Below are 19,479 nucleotides of genomic sequence, written 5' to 3'. Positions count from 1 at the left end.
TCATTATTTCTCAGATTAACCATGTGTCTATTGAGAGGTTGTCACAGGAGTGCAGGGCTTTTGTCACCACCTTGGACTGCACCAATATATCTCAAAACTTCCATGAAGCAAATCAAGTACCTGAAGGCTGTGCTGAAGAACAAATCAAGGCTTTGGAGAAGAATGAGACTTGGAAGCTCTCAAAATTATTGCCAGAAGGAAAGAATATATAATGCTCCTTACTGAGATAGACATGCACAAATCAAGTTGTTGCAGGTTCATCATGTTATACATCACTGAATATAGGCACCACACATCATTAGTTTAAAGAGTTTCCCTGTTTCCTATTGAGAATTGAGCTCCTGTTACAAAGGGTAGGTAACAATCATCTCCTTTGCTGCACCACCCTGGAAAAAGTGGTGCTACAGCCGCATAGCATGAACTCTGAGGCACCTTAGTCTGTCTATGGGCTGCTTTTGCAACATCCCTCACTGCAAAATATATGTTTCTGTGTCTTCATAGGATTTCACTGTCTCTATTAGATTTTGAAATAGAGTAGGGGACTATATACTGCAATTTTTATCTGCCAATGTCACAAATTGAACTTCCTGTATGTGCACATATTCACTTGATAGTTTCTTTTTGGATTTTGCTTTTTGATATTTACGGGTATTTCTTTTGCTATTCCCAAGATGAACACAGAACTGCTGAAACAAAAGGCTGAAATGGTGGAGGAATATTTCGGCATTCATATAGATGAGCGTGGAAATGTCTCTAGACTTCCTGGTGATACTCCTGACAAGGATCGTGTCCTGGAGTTTTCTCTTTGTTTAGGTAATGATGTTAGTTATAAATCTCTTTGTTCTTTCTCTCTTTACCTATTTGCAGAAATGTCTGTTAATTTTTTTCCCGTTTAGATCTGACTCGTTGGTAATATTGTTAATATATATGTATATTTGCGTTGCCTGAATTCAGTTCGTGTACTATGATTAATATGGTCATTACATTTTATCATTTTTTGTGGATCTTGCTTATACTTAAGTAGCATCCTTTTTACTCAGTTGGTGTTTTGTTGAATTCATTGCCACTAAATATTCATGGACATGCTTCTTAATAGTTGTGAATGCTTCATAATGCTTTCTGATCACATCCTTTTTTGCTTTACTGTTGAAAGATTGTGAATCATTTTATGGTAGGTGGATTGGAAAGATGAAAAAAATTGCATTTAAAAATTTCAGCTGCTCTGTGAAACTTCTATCCTCTGCATTCATTTTACAGTGGAAAAATGAGGAATGGTATGGAATACTCATGATAATAATGCTGGTATGGAATTATGCTGGTTACTTTCTGGATCATTCATACCCACACATGTGCTGATATATCCTCACTTACCACTACAACACACACTTCTAATGTAAAGAAAAGTAAAAATCTGCCCAATGGGGTTTTGTCTGTGACAGAATGAAGTTTTGAAATTATTCTTGTTAAGGTTAGGGAAGCATTTAAGCTCAAATATTTCGTGCTATATCATGATACTTTCCAGCGATTACCCAAATTCTCAAAAGAAAACAAAATATGAAAGGGTAAAAAAAAGGCAAAACAGGTTGTGCTTGAAGAAAAAAAGGCATTTTAGCAAGTCATGGTAGGCAAGAGAAGAAATGCACAACGAAACAAAATGCTCATTGGTGTTTCCTAGTTGAAATTGTGTGATTCTTTTAGCCAGGCCAGTAGTATCCTTTTGTTCTGGTCAGCACCAATATTTTGACAACTTTTTTCTCAACAACTTTTCCATTACTAACTCCACTATTTGAAATTGAACTTGTCTATGTACATAAGAAACAAAGTAGAGTTCATCTTTAAATCCACATCAGGGCAACAACATGTTCAGGGATTGTAAATTTGTAGGACATGTTCAGGAACCTCCATGACGGAGGTAGAGAACTGATCTATAAAGGGCAGCAACATGTAGGAAGCAGATGAGCCCAATTAAGACATCATCTAAGAGACCAACTATTCCTAATACTCCTGGAACAAATATCAAAAAAAGAGAAAGACAGTTACTGTGAGAAATATTATACAAATTCCAACCAAAAAAGAAAATGGGTACAGTAACTACCTACCTTCAGGAATGAAGTCAATTGGGCTGAGGATGTATAGAAAACTTGCTATCATCTGTAAATAAAGGACCCATGCTCAAAGACAAACCAATATGACCCTTCTCTTACATATTAATATAAAATGATAAATTTATCAAGATTGTTAGAAAACTAAATTACAACAAATCTGGCATCTAAAAGGATCTTCCTTAATTTTAAAAGGAAAACACAAACAAAGAAAGGGAAAGCAAACTTCACCAATGTATGGACCCCAAAACACTTGACACACTTCATTCTTTTCTCTTTTCTTGTCACAGCACTTTTTTCTATTCTATCTTTGAGTAAGTGAGCCAAACACTACCCTGTCCCTTCTTAACATGTTTGATGTGTCTGATTGAGAATTTATTGGAGATCTTCAACTAGAAATTAATACGTGAGTACAAATCTCACCTTATAAACCAGTATTATTATGAGGTTGAGTTGTACTTAAAATTCATTTCTTAATAGAATTTGTCATCACCTTCTCTACGCTATCAGTGAAAAGCACCATTAACACATGTTTTCTAATATAAGTGAAACTCTATGGTACTTGTTATTGAGAATTTAATTGGTTTAGTCCTATTATTGGGAATTTCCTCGTTCTCTCCTCCCCTTAGCCTGCTTAAACTCATATTCAACAATTAGCCCAGTACCAAAACCCTTAAATTTGAAAGGGTACCATAAAAACAATCTTATTAGTAGTATCCCATGTCATGAGTTTTTAACTGCTAAAGAAAAAGTTATGAAACAAACATACCCAAAACCTAAATTATCAGTTTCATCAAAATTGAAGAGCATATAAGAAAATAAGGGACAATCGGTTGAGGAAGGTAGTTAGGGCAGACAGCAAGAAATGAAGTGAAAGAGTGAGGAAACTGACAGCAATAAAGACACGGGCACGGACGACAAGAGGAAGGGATCTGTGAGGGTCGAGGAACTCCCGCAAGAGCCTGTGCAGCAGAAAAGGAAGATCTTGCAGTCTCTGCAATGACCCTTTGGAATGAATTTGGCAGAAGAGTGATGAAAGGGAAGAAAGCAAGAAAGAAATAGGATGGGTACCTGAAAAAAAGAGGAGGGTTGGCCACCGAAGACACGGTTGTAAGCATGAATTTTGGAGAGAATCTGAGCAACTTCAGGGTCGTGACGCTGCCTGAGAGAGTGTTCGGTGGGGACTAAGAGAGTGATGGGTCGCCGACAAAGAGGGCATTTGCAAGAGCTTGTCCCTGATCCGTGCTGCCACACCAGCATGATGCAATTTGCTGCAAGAATGAAAAGGTTGAGAATTGAAGAAGGGTGTTGAGAGAGAGAGAGAGAAAGAGAATTGATGAACTTTACCACAAAACCAGTGAGAGCAATTGGCTTGGCAGGGAAGGTGAAAGTTGCCATGACACACTGAACACAGATCGTTGGAAGGAGGAGCAGCCTCCATTGCCACTCCTTTTTCTTCTTCTTGTTCTTCTTTTTCTTCCTCCTCTTCTTCTTACATTCACTTTGCTTCCTAATTTTATGAATTTTTTCTCTTTATATATCATTGCTTCATTTTTTGGCGATTTCACCCAACACTATGTCATTTAACACATATCTTTTAACGCACAATACAAAATTTAAAATTCACATTGCTACTTATTTTTTTTACATTTTTTTTCTTAATGTAGAAATCTATATATTTTGGATTTTTATATTCTAAAAATCATTTCCGTATTTTATTTAAGTTTTCGAATGTTTATATCTAGAAGTAAGTTATTAATTTTGGATTTTTATATCAAAATGTTATTATTGATGATTGAAATTTAGAATTTATTTATGTTTTTCTATGGATATTAGCGTCCGAATTATATTATTTAGGTAAACTTCTGAATGCAAAATCCAAAAATCACATATTTATTTTGTAATTCAGAATTTTCTGACTGACTTATGAATATAAATATGTGAAAGACAAAAAAATTTAAATCACAAAACAGACATAGTGTTGGTGCATATTTGGACTAATATGGTACCAGGAGAATCAACCTATTTTTTAATCTAAAATTCCAACTTACATTTTTCAACCATCTTTCTCTCAAATTTCTTTCCATATAAATAAATAAAAACTTAACTTTATTAATGAATAAATCAACATGTTTAAAGAGTATGAGCTAGGAACTAATAACAATTTGTAATAAGAAATAATATATAAATAATAGAACAAAACATATTTAATATAAGAATTGAATTTAACTTATTTAGTAACTAGTTCCAACAGTATATTTTCAACCAAATCCATGATTAATAAATTAAAATATCCTCCAACTACTTTAGATATATTTACTTAAATAATATAAATTCAGTTTTAATCAGATAAATGTAGTGTTCTTAAATTAATCATTTTTAGAATAATTAATTAATTTTGGGTTCCTTAGTTATTTTCCATCCAAATTATAACAATCCTCGTTGTTATTCCTTATTGTTAAGTGTTAATTTGGCAGTAAAATTGCTAAATCACAATATTTTTTTTTGAAGTTTTTGTGTTATGAAAGAGGAATGTGATGAGGACTGAAACTGCTTGAAAAAGACAAAGCATTTCAAAGATTCAGTCTTTTTCTTTTGTTTGGTCTGCTCTGTAAAGTTGTGAAGGTTAAGTTTTATCGTTGATAGTAATTTTTGATGAAGTTTTTGTGTGAAACTATCTAATAAACACTACAAGAAAATCATGAAATAGAAATCAACTTGTAGAAATCAAAATAATTAGTTGCAATAGTAACTAAATTAGAGACCATTTTAGAAACTAAAAAAAAATTGGTTTCTAAATTAGTTTATATTAGTTTCTATTATTGTTAAATAGTTTCTAAATTGGTATCTAATTAGCAACCAAGGTTTTTCTTACCAAATTTAGAAACCAAATAATTGGTAGTTAAAACCTTAGTTGTTAATTAGATACCAATTTAGAAACTATTTAACAATAATAGAAACTAATTTAGAAACCAATTTTTTGTTTAGTTTCTAAAATGGTCTCTATTTAGTTTTTATTGTACCTGATTATTTTGGTATCTAAAAATTGGTTTCTATTTCATGATTGTCTTGTGAAATAATATTAATCTATAGAAAACAACAAAGACATTTATATAATTTGATGCTCATATTATATCAACAATTAAAACTTCTAAAAAATATCTGAAAAATTAAAAGTAAAATATACATTTCACACCAATAATCATAAACTTATTTTTCTGATGTATAAAATATGAAATTATTTACATATAACGTAACATTGTGGAAGTTTTAGAACAACTCATGGTGAATCTATTTTTGGGTAAACACATTTGTAGTGATAACTGTTATTCCCTTAGTTTAGGATGTTGCAGATGACCAAAGTATATGTTGAATATATGACTATTTTGTTTCCAAGATTCAGCTTCTGAATTATTTCACAGTAACTGGTTTGTGGCCATTTGAAAATAGAGATATTAGTTAGTTTTATGAAAGAAAAAGAATGATAAAAGATGGCATAAATAAAAAGGGAGTGAAATGTGGAAGAAGTAGGCAAATAAGGTAAGGAAAAGAGAGAAAAAGTCTCTGTTGAATTTTCTTGCCCTAAACGTCCTCTCCTTAAGATTCGGACTTGATGCCATGACTGATCCAGCAAGAACCATCTCACTAATATATATATCTTTATATAAACTTAGTAAACACCTTCATTAAAAAAAAAAAAAAGGAGTTCACATCCTTTACAACCTTAGCGAAAATGGTATGTGTGCATGCATGCATGCAAAGCAAGCAAGCTAAGCTACACTCTCATAATCACCATCTTCTGAATTACTTCATGTGATGTGATGTGTGTTCCATTGATTGATGTTGTTTCAGGAGCACGCCGATTGGAATGGTGGAAGGTCACCAATGGAAACTCAGAAAGTTGAAAATTGGATGCCCGTAGAAACATCTAGGGAGGCAAAGTGGTGGTATTCATCTTTCCACAATGTCACGGCTATGGTGGGTGCTGGCGTGCTTGGATTACCTTATGCTCTTGCCCAACTTGGATGGTTCGTGCGTGTTTGGTTTAGTTCTGTTTGCCGGCAAATAATGAGTTTAGTTGTTGTTGAACTTTTGTATCTTCTCTTGAAAAAGTGTTTATGTAATTGTATATTGATGTGTTTGTGTATTTATGTTATGTTAATGTAGTTGATGTATTGTAATGTCTGTCGGATCACGTTAGGTTAAGGGATAAGGGATAAGAAGTTTATGTTGAGATTATTTGTATAAGAGTTACGTCCCCTAAAGTGTTTGAAGATCAGTGTCATTGTTGTAGGTAACATGAGATCATCAAGACTCAGTTTTTTTAAGCAAAATCTGATGTTGACAGATACCCTTTTGTGTTGTGTTGTGTGATTGATGGATGTTTTTTACAGGGTTCCAGGTATTGTAATGCTGGTGATTTCATGGCTTCTGACATTTTACACGTTGTGGCAACTTGTTGAGATGCATGAGATGGATGGGAAGAGGTTTGATCGATACTTTGAAATGGGAGAGCACGTTTATGGTCCCAAGAAAGGGGTTTGGATGGTGATGCCACAGCAGCTAACGGTTCAGGTGGCTTCCACCATTGTTTACAGTGTGACTGGTGGGAAATCCCTCAAGAAGTTCTTCCAAATACTCAGTGTTCGTGGCCTCAGTGACATCAAACAAACATATTACATTCTAGTATTTGTAATCATACAGTTGTTGCTTTCCCAAACTCCTAACTTCCACAAACTGAAAGCAGTTTCTTCTCTCGCAGCCGTCATGTCAATCTGGTACGTATGTTCCTTTCTTTGGTTTCAGATTGTTATGTAATTGTGTTGAAATTTAACATGGTGTGTGTGTGTGTGGATGCATGCAGCTATTCAATGGTGGCATTTGTCATGTCTGCTGTGGAGGGGTCGAAGCTGCATTATCCTAGGAACTATGGAGTTCGATCTCACACACCTGCAGGGATAACTTTTGATGCTTTCACTGCCCTTGGAACCGTGGCATTTGCCTTTGCTGGGCACAGTGTTGTCTCGGAGATTCAAGCCACATTGCCCTCAACAGAAGAAAAACCTTCAAAGGTTCCAATGTGGCAAGGTGTGGTGGTGGCATACTTCATAGTCATTTTCTGCTATATGACAGTTGCAGTAACTGGATTCTGGGCATTTGGAAACGCTGTTGAGGATGATGTCCTTATCACACTCGAACACCCCTATTGGCTCATTGCCATTGCTAACTTAATGGTCTTTATTCATGTCGTGGGAAGCTTCCAGGTATATATATATATACGAAAATTTGTTCATGCATACCTAAATCAAAATCAAAATCAAAAGTTGTTTCCTTAATCTGTTTCTTGTGAAGGTTTTTGCCATGCCTGTGTTTGATATAATAGAGACAACTTTGGTGAAAAAACTCAATTGTTCTCCCTCAAAGATCCTTCGCATGGCTAGTCGAAGCGCTTTTGTTTGTAAGAATTGATAGTCTCAAACGGCTTTTGAGTTCTTAACTGTTTCTTTTGATTATATATTACAGGTATAATCTGTGTCTAAAATTTGGTTGCAGGTTTGGTGGGATTTATTGGCATGTGCGTTCCATTTTTTGGAGGACTCTTGGGGTTTTTTGGAGGACTTGCTTTCACGTCAACATCATATATTGTAAGATCTGAAATTATGCTATGAACCATGTTTGAATCTGAAGAAGAAGAAGAAGAAGAAGAAGAAGAAGTAGGCTAACAAGTTTGAAACGTTTGATTGCAGATTCCTAGTGTGTTATGGCTTGGGTCATCAAAACCTAAAAGATGGAGTTTCCATTGGTTTGCATCATGGGTATGTATGTTTGGATCATGTTAATTGATGAAGTGATTGAAACACAAGTTTAATGTTTGGATTGATTTATGTTTGTGAATTTTGTTACAGGCGAGCATCACAGTTGGACTTATAATAGCAGCTCTTGCTCCGATTGGAGGAATACGAACAATTGTGGTTTCCGCAAAGACTTACAAATTATTTTCCTAATGGAAGATTTGTGTTGTTAATATGTTAAACACATTGATTCCTTGTTCTGATTTGTAGAAGATTTTGCGATGAAGTTTTACTAGAGTTAGCTATTAGTTGCCAAATTATTCGCATTTATTAATGCGCGACTAAGGTCTTTAGGATAAACAATTTTGTCCAACAGGAGTGTATTTACTTCCCAATTTACTATAATTATTGTAATCAATATATTTGCACTTCTGTTTCTTGGTATCCAAAAGCCTTCTATGTATATATATTAATGTATGTATGTATATATATTCATGTATAAATAGCCTTATGGAATTTTTTATTTTACAAATATAATTGAATTTATTGTAATTAATAAAAGAACTAAATTACTTATATTCATTTCATTTTATTTACTACTATCATTAATTTTCATATTAGGTAATAATATGCTGTCTATTATATAATTTTGATGTATAAATATTTATATTAATATTTCTTATATAAAAATGGACATCTCATCGAATAGAATAATAATAATAATAAGCAAGAAATGAAAATTATACATTTGAATAATTCAACAGTACTTTAGTTTTAAAATAAGTAATGATAAAAAGTAAGAAATGAATTGTTATTTTATATAATGATATAGTTAATCAACTTTGGCTTCCAAATTGCTTCTGAATATCCTTGAAAGATACAGTGGCTGATCCTCTTCGTTTTGCTTTCTGCTGAGAAGAATGTTCCCTCCAACCCGTCATGTATATAACCTATGAAGGAAGAATCACCATACAACATGTGACCACAGTTTTCATATAAACTACACTGCTGGTTTTCTTATAAAATGATTCCTCCATTTTCATTACCTGGAAGGTTGCAGGTACAGTTCCATCTTCTGAAGAAAACATTGAATCATAAATAGCTGCAGTTGCTAAAGCAGTGTCCCTCTTTAGGATCTGTTCATATATGCATAACCCTTTTGTCAAAAATGTAATGCAACATCCATGGCTCAACATTTTATAAAGGGAATTTTATTTAATATCTATTGGTATGAAAAAAGAAAAAAAAATACTTTACATTGTTCATTTGAGAAAGAGCATTTGTTTCACCCATTGCACGGAGATGTTCTATAAGCTCTAGAGCTGCACAAAACATAGACAAGAATCACCGTGACGAAAATGTATCAGAAGAGCTGAGGTAAGAAATTCACATTATTCAATGAACAAGTGACAACTTGTTGAAACAACTTAAAATGGAAATTCAATTATAAAAAAAGGAAACCACTATTTCTCTCAACTTTTGCCACCCCTCCTCACTCTCTTCTTTTGAAGATTTTCGGTGAAAAAATTCAAACCATCTTCACTCCTTCCGGTCAAGCGGAAATTTTGTTATTCTAGCATTGGATATTCTTTTAGCCAGCAAATTGTCTATGAGGTGATATGGTTTTTGTGGCTTTTACTTACTACACCCTAACAGTGAACAATAAAAAGTCACCATGCTCATCTCAGCAGATTTCTTATCTGCCTTTGGTCATCTACCAGAACTGAAATTCCAAACTAAGGAAGAATAAATCTAAAACAAATTAGGGAGAAGTCATAACTAAATTAATTCACATGTATATGTGGAATAATTCAATTGTTAAACCAAATGAAAATTCTTACCACTTTCATATTTAACTATGTATTCATCAACATCAACACCTGGAAGGGTGAAACCTGCCCTGGTCAAAAGATTCCCAGCATCTCGAACCTGGAAATGGAGGACAAAAGAACTTCTCAATTCCATCTTTATCATTCTATTTGGACAAAATACACGTCTTCATTACAAGACTTAAAGTTACAACAAGCCACCAGATCAACTAACTGATATTTTAAAAATGCCTCCTTGCTTTAAATTAACCACGAACAATGATGGGGCGTTACTTTCAAACAAAATAACAGATTTCATTATTGAATTGCCACAAGACAATGACTACTGTTAGAAAACCACCTTAATTGTGGTCACCTCTAGCCCACCTTAGTTTACTCTCACATCGACTAGAGATACGACATACATAAAGGTTACAAAGCTTGAACAATTCTAATCTTACAAGTTGGTTTTATAAAATTGAGTTATACTCTATGCTTTAATTCTATGATAGTATTTGAGTATATCTTAGATCCATTATTGAACTACCTACCATATTAGTTATGTACAAAACCCAATAGTGTTGGGCATGAACTGGTTAATTAGGAAAACAAGTCTTACATTTACTAGAATCAGCTTCAAAATAACATATACAAGTGGGGACCAACCCCACCCTATGAACGAGTTTTTGGGTTGAGTTAAATCTAAACCCAAATTCTAAAAACAGGTAACATGAAACCACATGATCCTATTCAAAAGTGACAGTGAAGCATTCATTCAAAATAAGGTGATATTAACTATTGAATATCTCACATTTATTAGAGATATGATCAAACTTTAGTATATTGATAGATGTAAACCTCACCTTGCAAGCTAGTTTTGTAGGGTTAAGTTACACTTAAAGTTCACTTTCTAAGATAGTATTAAAATCTATTCCTAACTAGGTTTGTTGAGTCTATCATATCATACTCTACTGGACCTCCTACAAAATCTCTACTCCCATGCTTGAGATGTTCAATCGTTGGCAGGAAAACACATTTATTCGAGATATGATCGAACTGTAGTATATTAGTGGTTGCCGATGCAAACCTCACTTTTCAAACTGGTTTTGTTGGTTTGAGCTAGACTAGACTTAAAGTCCACTTTCTAAGATTAACTAATTAATATAAAAATTTAAAATAATACTTTTGCAATAACACATGCCTGTGCCAAAGGTGATACTCGGGGACTGATCCCTCCTTCCCGCTCCATTTGTGCTAACGTACAAGCTATTCTGAGCTCCCTGGTACCAAAACAAATATCATTAAAATGCTCCATCAATTTTTGTTGCAAAGAAACCTTAAAAAACAAAAATAGCATTGTCACTTTAATGTTTCTCCACCAAGAATAGCTGCTAAAAATAAGCCATCAGGCTTCAATGCCAATCTAGACTGCAAAACATTAAAAAAATTAGATAATAAAAAATTATATTAAAACTGGCATTTTGATAAGGATAAAGACATATGATTTGCACATTGAAGTTTTCTCTATGTTGGCAAAGCAAATATTCCAACATTATTGATAACTATAAATCAATTATAATCCAAATAAATTAGCCATAAATTACAATTAGGCCCTTCACAACTAAGAGGCTTTAACTAATTCTTTTTGGTTTCTTCTTTTACTCAATCATTTGAAGATGTTATGAATGTAAACATAGTTGAGCACAGAACCCAGTCAGTAATGTTGCTATTATAGGGTTTAGAAAGGAAAGGAAAAAAACAGAGAGAAACATAGCTCATAATACTATAATATACTGTTAATAGCTAGTTCTAACAATTAGACTAACAACCGTAATATTCTAACAAGTAGTTATCGGGTGTGGTCCCCAAACTCATTTCAAGATCCATTATCAAGTTCATGTTAATCTCCATTTAGACACAATATAGCATTTACTTTTATTGAATTCATGTTCAGCGCATATCACAATTTCAACATCTTGCAATTTAATCTATCTACTCAAATTTCAAAAGCCAACTCAAGGATAACTATAATTCAACATGCACCAAAACCTTAGCCAAAGTACCATGAAAGTTCAATTTTCATAAATGCAACCAAATAACCATCCTTCCAATTAAAATATCCAATCTATTTCCAACAACAGAAGATCATTTTCCTTACCTGAAATTCTTGCTACTCCAACAAGTTCTGGTTTAACACATGAAGCTTACACAATAGTGCAACATCATAGATGGGAGCACTAAGTGCCTACGCTCCTGCTCACAAATAGTGCTTCAATACTCTTTCTACAAACATTACTTTGACCCATACTAAGAGGTCTTTTGATGACTTCCCATGTCATCTATTGTTGAGTGGGTTGTATTTGTAGCTTTGAAAGAGTAATGAACTAGCTCATTACTCATGACTTTAGCAAGGATCAATCTTTTGCTCCTCAAGTCAGACTAACTTCCAGAATTCCTAGGCAATATCATGATCCATTATAACTAGATTACAATTGTTAAGTGTTACAAAGAGGTTTACTACTTGCACATAGGGAATATCCGGTAGGGAAAAAGCCCCTAGAAGGCACAAGCCTACACTTGAGTATGTTATGCTATGAAATACTTCCCTCATCATTTTTATTAGTTGCTCTGGGTATTATTTAACTTAGAGAAATATTATGACCAAATGACACAGAGGACATAAAAGGAAGGAATTAAAGCATAAACATGTAACTGTATGATTTGATTACATTAAATAAGAAAATATGATATAATTTGATTATGTCAAATAGGGGAAATATCTTAGCAAATATTTCTCACTTTAATTGTTGATTTTGTTCCTTATTACTGGGTCTTTTATTTATTATAAGTAAGAATGTGTGTACACAACATACAGTTACAAGCAATCCTTCAATACTACTCAGCTATGCTATAGAACCTGTGAACTGCATAAACTTCTCTAATAGTTTTCTTTCCACTAAGCATATAAATCTAAGTCATTTAAAATGTTCAGTATTGTAAATATCTAAACAAATGTACCAAACAATTTGCAATCACTTTATGCTTTTTCTGTGAACATTAACTTTTGTTGAACACACCATTAGAAAAGAACCAACTTAGACACAAAGAAGCCACAAACAAGAGGAATAAAAACCTGTATCATTGCTCCAGGAAGATCATTAGTCCAGTGTAGTCCCAAGCAACTAACAACCAAATCCACAGAGCTGCAAACCAATATCAATAATAATTCAAACAATAAAAAAAACAGAAAACCCTGACATATGAAATAAACAAGACAAATGCCCAATTGGATAGATAATGTGCAAGCCACGATCAATTAGTCCATAAAAGAACAAATAATAAGATTTAGTCCCAATTTGACACGACAATTTGTCTTTAAGCTATAATATCCAGAAACTAATTATATTTTTTAAGTAATCAGTAACTAAATCAGGTTTTTCGTTCTTTGAAGAACTAAATTGACAGCCTACCACAAGTTGAGAAACCAAAAAAATAAATAAGAATCGAAAATTGGATCACCTCTCTTTAATAGGCAGGAACTCTTCGTCAGCAACCAGAAATTCTGTCTTGACGGCATTGTCGGATGAGGCACGGCGAGTATTCCTACAAGCTTGAACCATATCATAGGAGGCATCCATGACAATAAGCTTTTCCACGCCACCTGAGACGAAGCAATGAATGATGAATGAAGCAACGAATGAGGAATGAAGCAATGAATGAGGAATGAAGCAATGAATGAAGAATGAAGCAATGCAACTTAACAGGATGTCAAGAGAGTGATGGATCGTTAAATTGCTACCGTTAACCGGAGGAGTGGAAAGAGAGCTGACGATAGGTTGCAAGGAGCCTCCCAAACACAGTGCGGTTGGAAAAGTCTTCTTGCAGTCCTGAAGAAAGAGAATCGGAATCGGAATTGAAATCGGAAAGAGAATGTGACCACCAACCTTAACCTCACCTGCAAGCGATCCACGAGGTTCTGAGAGACGGAGTGAAGGAGAGGATCCTGTGCCGGCGAAAACCACGCGGCTCGGTCGCGCTGTGCGCGCTTCCGTTGGCGATCGAAGATTTGGAGCTTGGAAGCGGAATCGGCGACGAATGTGCGACTGCAACATCGACATGCCAATGAAAACGGTTGTTTCCGCCAGAGACTCACTGCTCTCATCTTCTCAACTCAGTAACTGATTCACATAATACTCACTCCGTTCAGCCTTTCACTCACCAGACTCCAACAAACACACTGACCAAATCAAAGTATCCACATGAACACTATTTTTAATATAATTAATAATTAATTAATATAATTTATTTCTTAATTTCAAAATTTCATTCTATATTTACTTTATAAACTATATTTAAACTATGTGAGAGTTTTAACCAACTCAATAATCACAGAAGATTTTAATTTCACATTGGATAAGGTAAAAATAAGTGTTTAAATAACTAAAACCTAAGAAGCAGAATATTATTTTGGGCAGTGTGGGACATAAGTTGGGTGTGGTGAAGAGAAGCAGAGGCATGTCGCTGGGCTCCGTTCTCCCACTGTTCATCTCCACACCTTCAACCACTGCCAAGAGCCTTCAATGGGGGAATAGGAATTGGGCCTCGCAGAGACTCAGAATCGTTGCAAAATCAAAATCAGATGCGTCGCCATCATCGTCTACACCCACCTCCCTTCTTTCTTTTCTCTGTCCCCTACTCACGCTCTTCTCTGTATGCATACTAATTCACTTTTTCTATGCTTTTCTCTACCAGTTATGATTGACAGTTCACAATGGCTTCTTTATTTATTGATTCTGGCAGGGAAAGGATCCTTCTCAACCACGCAATCTCCCTTTCGAGGTGATTTCTCAGAGGTCTTAAGTAGCAGTAATTGCCTTAAAATCATTAAGTCCGTGTAAAAATTGTTAAAAATTTAACAAATATTTTTAAATTCTACATTTTTCGGATATGATTCCACGAGTGTCAGTGTGTTTGATAAGTGTGTCCGACATTTAAAGTGTAAGTGTGTTTGATAAGTGTGTCCGACATTTAAGAAACCTATCCGAGTCTAGGAGGTATATGAAAAATTATATGAAAACAATCATTGTCCCTGTGATGTGGAGCTGGGGGCCATGTAATGAAGTCTCTGACAAATTTATGCAAATCATTCTTTAGATTCTGCATGCACCTCATATCAGACTTACCTTTACGTTTTGTTGATGAATGGTAGCTAGCGACATCTTCCTTGGCTAGCTTGTCAAGGTTTGCATGGGGAAACAAATCCATAGCTGAGACTTCACTCTGCAAAGAAATCACTTCAGAACATCCTTTTAGTTTGCAGCTTTTTGAATTTGGTACGCCTCTTCCACTCTAGAAAGGTTTAGGAAGAACCCTTGATGATGCTATTGCTTTTGTTAATAATAGGCAAACGTATGTTTCTTCTTTGACTTAATTATTGAAATTGATTAACATCCACAAGTTTATTTATTTTAAGTCTATTACTATTACTATTGCTAAAGCACCATGTGGCCTCAATTTTATTAACACTATTCATACTATGATTCTCAAACATGTTTTGGTTTTTGATCACTTACATATTGCTCTGATTTTATTTTATTGTTGAATTTTGTGATTGTCCCATCTTAAATCTTTTAAACATTATTTTTTAACAGAGGCGTGCCCCTTTTGTAGAAGGGTCCGAGAAGCTTTGACTGAACTAGATCTTTCTGTAGAGGTTAGCTATGAATGCTTCACACACACACACTTACCACCACATTCAGTATCCAATACTCCCTTCCCTAGACTGAGTTTTTTCTGTTTCAATGGAGTGCTATTTTTTGTTACCAATAAGGTATACTCCTACAAATTTGGGGTCTATGTCTACTCTCTTCCATAGTTGAGTTTTAGAATGCTGAATTACAAGAAAGTGCTGAATGGCAGTATGGCTTGCATTGAACTTTGCTAAAGTTCAAGGGAAAAGATTTTATTTTGTATGAAAATTAATGTTAATCATTCAGTAATATACTCAGTTATGATAAGAGATTGTGAGAAACTGATTTCTGGTTGATTTTTGTGAATCGGCTCTCCTAATATTACTCCTGTGGGTGTCATCGACAGGTTTATCCATGTCCTAAGGGTTCTGTAAGACACAGAGAGGTGGTCAGCATAACAGGTGGCAAAGAACAGTACGCAGCTCTCCATCATATATTGTTTCTTTGATATGTGAATGAATTTTCTTGCAGTAGTACGGAACTTTGAAAATTTAAAATCAGTTTTTTGGTATCATGTCTCAATTTTGTCAGTATATCACTTGTTGTATTATATGCCGATTAATCCTGATGAAGAAGCAATTGCTACAAGACAGATTTCATTTTCTTTTACATTTTTTTTTTTCTTATTTGTATCTTGCAACATGTTTAATACTAGTGAAATAGTTTGATGTTGTGCTTGTCTTTTCAAATGTTATTTCTATTTAAAATATGTTGCAATGATGTTCTTTTGCAGGTTTCCTTTCCTCATTGATAAAAAAAAGGGTATTTCTATGTATGAAAGTGGTAAGCAAGCAAGTCTCTCGCTGCTCTTTCTCCAAATGGTTTCTGATTGTCCTGTTTTGAGGCAATGACATAAATAAGCACCATTTTTATAGTTGTTTACTGGTTTAGGTTGATTCATGTTAAAGGTTTATTACTCCTATCTGCATTTTCTTACCTAAACTTCCATTTTGTTCTGTTTCAGTTGTGTTAGTAAAGGATTTTAACTAGTTCATTTTCAATCCTTTAATGTTGTGAACTAGAGTTTGTCATTTAAATAGTAAATGCAATTGTAGTCTTAATTCCAACCTCTAAACTAATGCTGATTGTGTGTTTCCCCCTCTTCAATCTTTCTACTCTTTGGTGTCTTACTGCAGGTGATATTGTAAAATACTTGTTTGAGCAATACGGAGAAGGCAGAAGTCCATCATCAGGACTTTTAGAGAGGTATTAGATGCAAATCACTTTTTTGATGAGCATGTAAAATATTATTTATCACATCGTGGGAGGGAAATTCGATTTCCATCTTCACCATACAAAATTGCTGCATTTATTGGTTAGGTGGAAAGGAACCATAATCCTTTCATGAAAGCATGTTAGCATTTAAACAAATTGTATATGATTCCTGCGACACAAACAGTGTGCTACTCATCTTAGGGTGACTCAGAAAGTGATTGTTAAGGAACAGTGAAACATATACAAAAGATTATTGAGAGTCATGTGTGGCAGAGATCACTAAATAAAGAATGTCTACTGGTTGTTCCATAATTTATGATTTCGACTAGGAGACACTTTGAAATTAATGTGTTCTTTACATCCCATTTCTGTGCAGCACTATTTTTACTGGATGGATGCCAACAATCCTTCGAGCAGGTAGAGGAATGACCCGGTGGGTTTATTCCAGGCCTGACCCTCCTCCAGGAAAGTTGGAGCTCTTCTCATATGAAAATAATCCTGTAAGATAATGTTTTTTTTTTATATAAGTTTTCATGTTAGGTGTCACTATGCAACTTGACATCTCAGCTAAGTTAACACCTCAAGTAACAACAATCTGTAAGATAATGCTTAACATTTAGACAACATTACATGTCTACTCAACCTACTTTCAGTTTTCAGTTGGCCTAAATCGTAGTCTGAAAAGAGAAGCAGCTTGGTATTTTTTTCCTTCAAATTCAATCTTTATTGGAAGATGAAATTCACATAATATATATGCTGAAACCACTCTTTTATTTTCAAGTATCATACACATACTATTCCACTAAGTGATTGGGCATATTTCTTCTACTGACTTCATAGATTTCAAATTCCACTTTTCAGAAAGCACGAATAGTCCGTGAGGCATTATGTGAATTGGAACTTCCTTACATTCTTCAAAACGTAGGAGAAGGGTCTCATCGAATGAACTTACTCTTGGATGCTTCTGGATCTAAAGAGGTTAGAATTTTGTGGTACATTCAAAGCTTCATCAAAGTTTTATTAAAATGAAATGGGTTTGCTATACATCTTAAGTAGGATTTGACTTTTATAAACTAAGAGAATTTGGTAATTAAATACCTGAACCTGCATAACAAGCTCAGAAATTGTTAAAATCCCCTCCTTGTTCTCCCATGCAGGAAGACTATGAGCATTAATAATAATAATGTATAAAAGCAAAATAGTAGGTTCATGTGATGGCAGATGATTGTTGTTACTTGAGGTGTCAGCCTAGCTGGTATGTCTAACATGAAAGTTTTTATAAAAAAAATTAGTAGGAGTTGAAGTTTTTATTTATATGTTGGTTGATATTTTGTTTTTTGATTATTTAATGGTTTATCAAAACAAATCCTTGTATGAATAAAGTTGTCCTCTACAGGTTCCTTTCTTTATTGATCACAGCACCGGATTTCAATCTGGAGACTGCACAACAATCTTATCGTATTTGTTCGAAACCTATTCAACAGTTATTTTATAACTTCCACATTCTGTAAATGAAAACTTGTGGTTTGAAATCACTACAGAGAGTGCTTATTGTCAGATATTGTGCTATGAACCAAGGCCCTTGGTATATGCTAGACCACTAGAGAAAATAGTAAAAAATTAATGGAACAAAGTAGTTAAGTCCACTGAATCTGTTGACATTGTTTCAAGATATTGTGATTGGATTATTATGTCACTTGCACAAGTTAAACTTTCTGATTAATGGAAACTATTGTGCCAAAATGAAGAAAATGTACTTCAACTTTTGTTTTCACTATTCTGCAGAACTTTGTTCAACTTGTTTATTTCCTTTATCATTACAGTAGCAGGATCTCTTCTTTGCAAGCTGCTTCCACAAATATTACAAAAAATTTGGCTGCAAAAAGTAATTCTTACATTTTTTCACCTTGCACACTAATCATCTGGTATATATGTTAAAATCATCATCTATTCAACTGGTATTTTTAACAAATTGAAATTTTCAAACTGACATTTTGATGGAAAAATTACTCAAAAATATGAAAAATTGAATATTGTAAAAAGCAACAAGAGATCACCACAAAAGGCAACAAGGATTTTGTTTGAGGTACATAGCCAATCCTAAGCAGGGGAAAACCACTTTGTTGTTGTAAGGATAACAAGTGATTGAGGAGAAAAATCAATTTGATAAGTGTAATTAACCATTTAAGTTAATAATAAAGTTGAAATATTATATATTGACAAAGGAATAACTAAATAAATATCTTTTATGTATTTTTGTTTTCAAAGTCATTGAAACTAATTATAATACCATAATGTGTTTGGACAAAATTAAAAATATTTTTTTAAGAAAAATTATAAAATATTTTTCTTAAGAAAAATTATAAAATATCTTTTACAGCTAAGCTTATACATAAATTAATATTTAACAAATAAGTTCATTTTATTTTATTATATATGTCCATCCAAGCTTGTTATTGTAAAAAATATAATGAAGAATTTAAGCTTGCACATATTTCTATTATTATTAAACAAATAATGTAATGATAAAAAAACAAATCTTGTGTTTTTTTTAATTCTCTCTTTACATATATTAATATAATTTAACCACTCTGCTTTATTTATTTTTTGGTAGTTGAATTAAGATATGATTATCAATGTGAAGACGACAAAATTATTCTTAAACATCAACTTTGGACCCCATTTCAGTTCTACCAACTCTAACAAATACATAATTAGCTCCAAAAGTTGCTTCAGTAGCTCTTTTGTCAACATCATTGCTCCAAATTTCTTCCTCTCTACCTTCTTTATACAACTAATGCATGTTTCCAAA

At 33.7% G+C, this 19,479-nt stretch overlaps 4 protein-coding genes across 7 annotated transcripts; 2 read left to right on the top strand and 2 right to left on the bottom strand.

Annotated features, from left to right (window-relative positions):
• Positions 1–1,638: 1,638 nt before the first annotated feature.
• LOC137834578 (uncharacterized) lies at positions 1,639–3,686 on the bottom strand. The gene is made up of 5 exons (XM_068642620.1): positions 3,450–3,686; positions 3,174–3,373; positions 2,995–3,096; positions 2,100–2,151; positions 1,639–2,004 (listed from the first exon to the last, which is right to left on the bottom strand). Exons 1-5 carry the CDS (start codon positions 3,541–3,543, stop codon positions 1,892–1,894), a joined length of 561 nt encoding a protein of 186 aa, XP_068498721.1. The 5' UTR covers positions 3,544–3,686; the 3' UTR covers positions 1,639–1,891.
• A 2,101-nt stretch (positions 3,687–5,787) lies between these two features.
• Positions 5,788–8,261, top strand: LOC137836181 (lysine histidine transporter-like 5). Its single transcript, XM_068645034.1, has 8 exons — positions 5,788–5,838; positions 5,955–6,130; positions 6,497–6,880; positions 6,967–7,366; positions 7,455–7,560; positions 7,656–7,747; positions 7,850–7,918; positions 8,009–8,261. The coding sequence occupies exons 1-8, from the start codon at positions 5,836–5,838 to the stop codon at positions 8,105–8,107; spliced, it is 1,329 nt and encodes a 442-aa protein (XP_068501135.1). The 5' UTR covers positions 5,788–5,835; the 3' UTR covers positions 8,108–8,261.
• A 331-nt stretch (positions 8,262–8,592) lies between these two features.
• LOC137834574 (putative methyltransferase At1g22800, mitochondrial) lies at positions 8,593–14,289 on the bottom strand. 2 transcript variants are annotated; one of them, XM_068642614.1, is made up of 11 exons: positions 14,150–14,289; positions 13,658–13,939; positions 13,502–13,589; positions 13,222–13,363; positions 12,836–12,905; positions 11,066–11,130; positions 10,904–10,982; positions 9,736–9,823; positions 9,152–9,216; positions 8,941–9,030; positions 8,593–8,844 (listed from the first exon to the last, which is right to left on the bottom strand). In XM_068642614.1, exons 2-11 carry the CDS (start codon positions 13,862–13,864, stop codon positions 8,731–8,733), a joined length of 1,008 nt encoding a protein of 335 aa, XP_068498715.1. In that variant the 5' UTR covers positions 13,865–13,939; positions 14,150–14,289; the 3' UTR covers positions 8,593–8,730. The 2 variants fall into 2 exon arrangements, with proteins under 2 accessions (XP_068498715.1, XP_068498714.1); XM_068642613.1 differs by lacking the exon at positions 14,150–14,289 and having other exon boundaries at positions 13,658–14,112.
• Positions 14,207–18,441, top strand: LOC137834575 (uncharacterized). Of its 3 annotated transcripts, XM_068642616.1 has the most exons (11): positions 14,207–14,412; positions 14,503–14,541; positions 14,912–15,035; positions 15,354–15,415; positions 15,799–15,866; positions 16,186–16,235; positions 16,589–16,658; positions 17,044–17,167; positions 17,529–17,645; positions 17,825–17,922; positions 18,064–18,441. In XM_068642616.1, the coding sequence occupies exons 1-10, from the start codon at positions 14,218–14,220 to the stop codon at positions 17,840–17,842; spliced, it is 867 nt and encodes a 288-aa protein (XP_068498717.1). In that variant the 5' UTR covers positions 14,207–14,217; the 3' UTR covers positions 17,843–17,922; positions 18,064–18,441. The 3 variants fall into 3 exon arrangements, with proteins under 3 accessions (XP_068498717.1, XP_068498716.1, XP_068498718.1); XM_068642615.1 differs by lacking the exon at positions 17,825–17,922; XM_068642617.1 differs by lacking the exons at positions 17,529–17,645; positions 17,825–17,922.
• The last annotated feature ends 1,038 nt before the right edge of the window (positions 18,442–19,479 follow it).

Source organism: Phaseolus vulgaris, chromosome 5 (genome assembly GCF_000499845.2).
Source record: "Phaseolus vulgaris cultivar G19833 chromosome 5, P. vulgaris v2.0, whole genome shotgun sequence".
NCBI lineage: Eukaryota > Viridiplantae > Streptophyta > Magnoliopsida > Fabales > Fabaceae > Phaseolus > Phaseolus vulgaris.
Note: the sequence above shows the minus strand (reverse complement) of the source record. Positions and strands in the feature narration are given on the sequence as shown.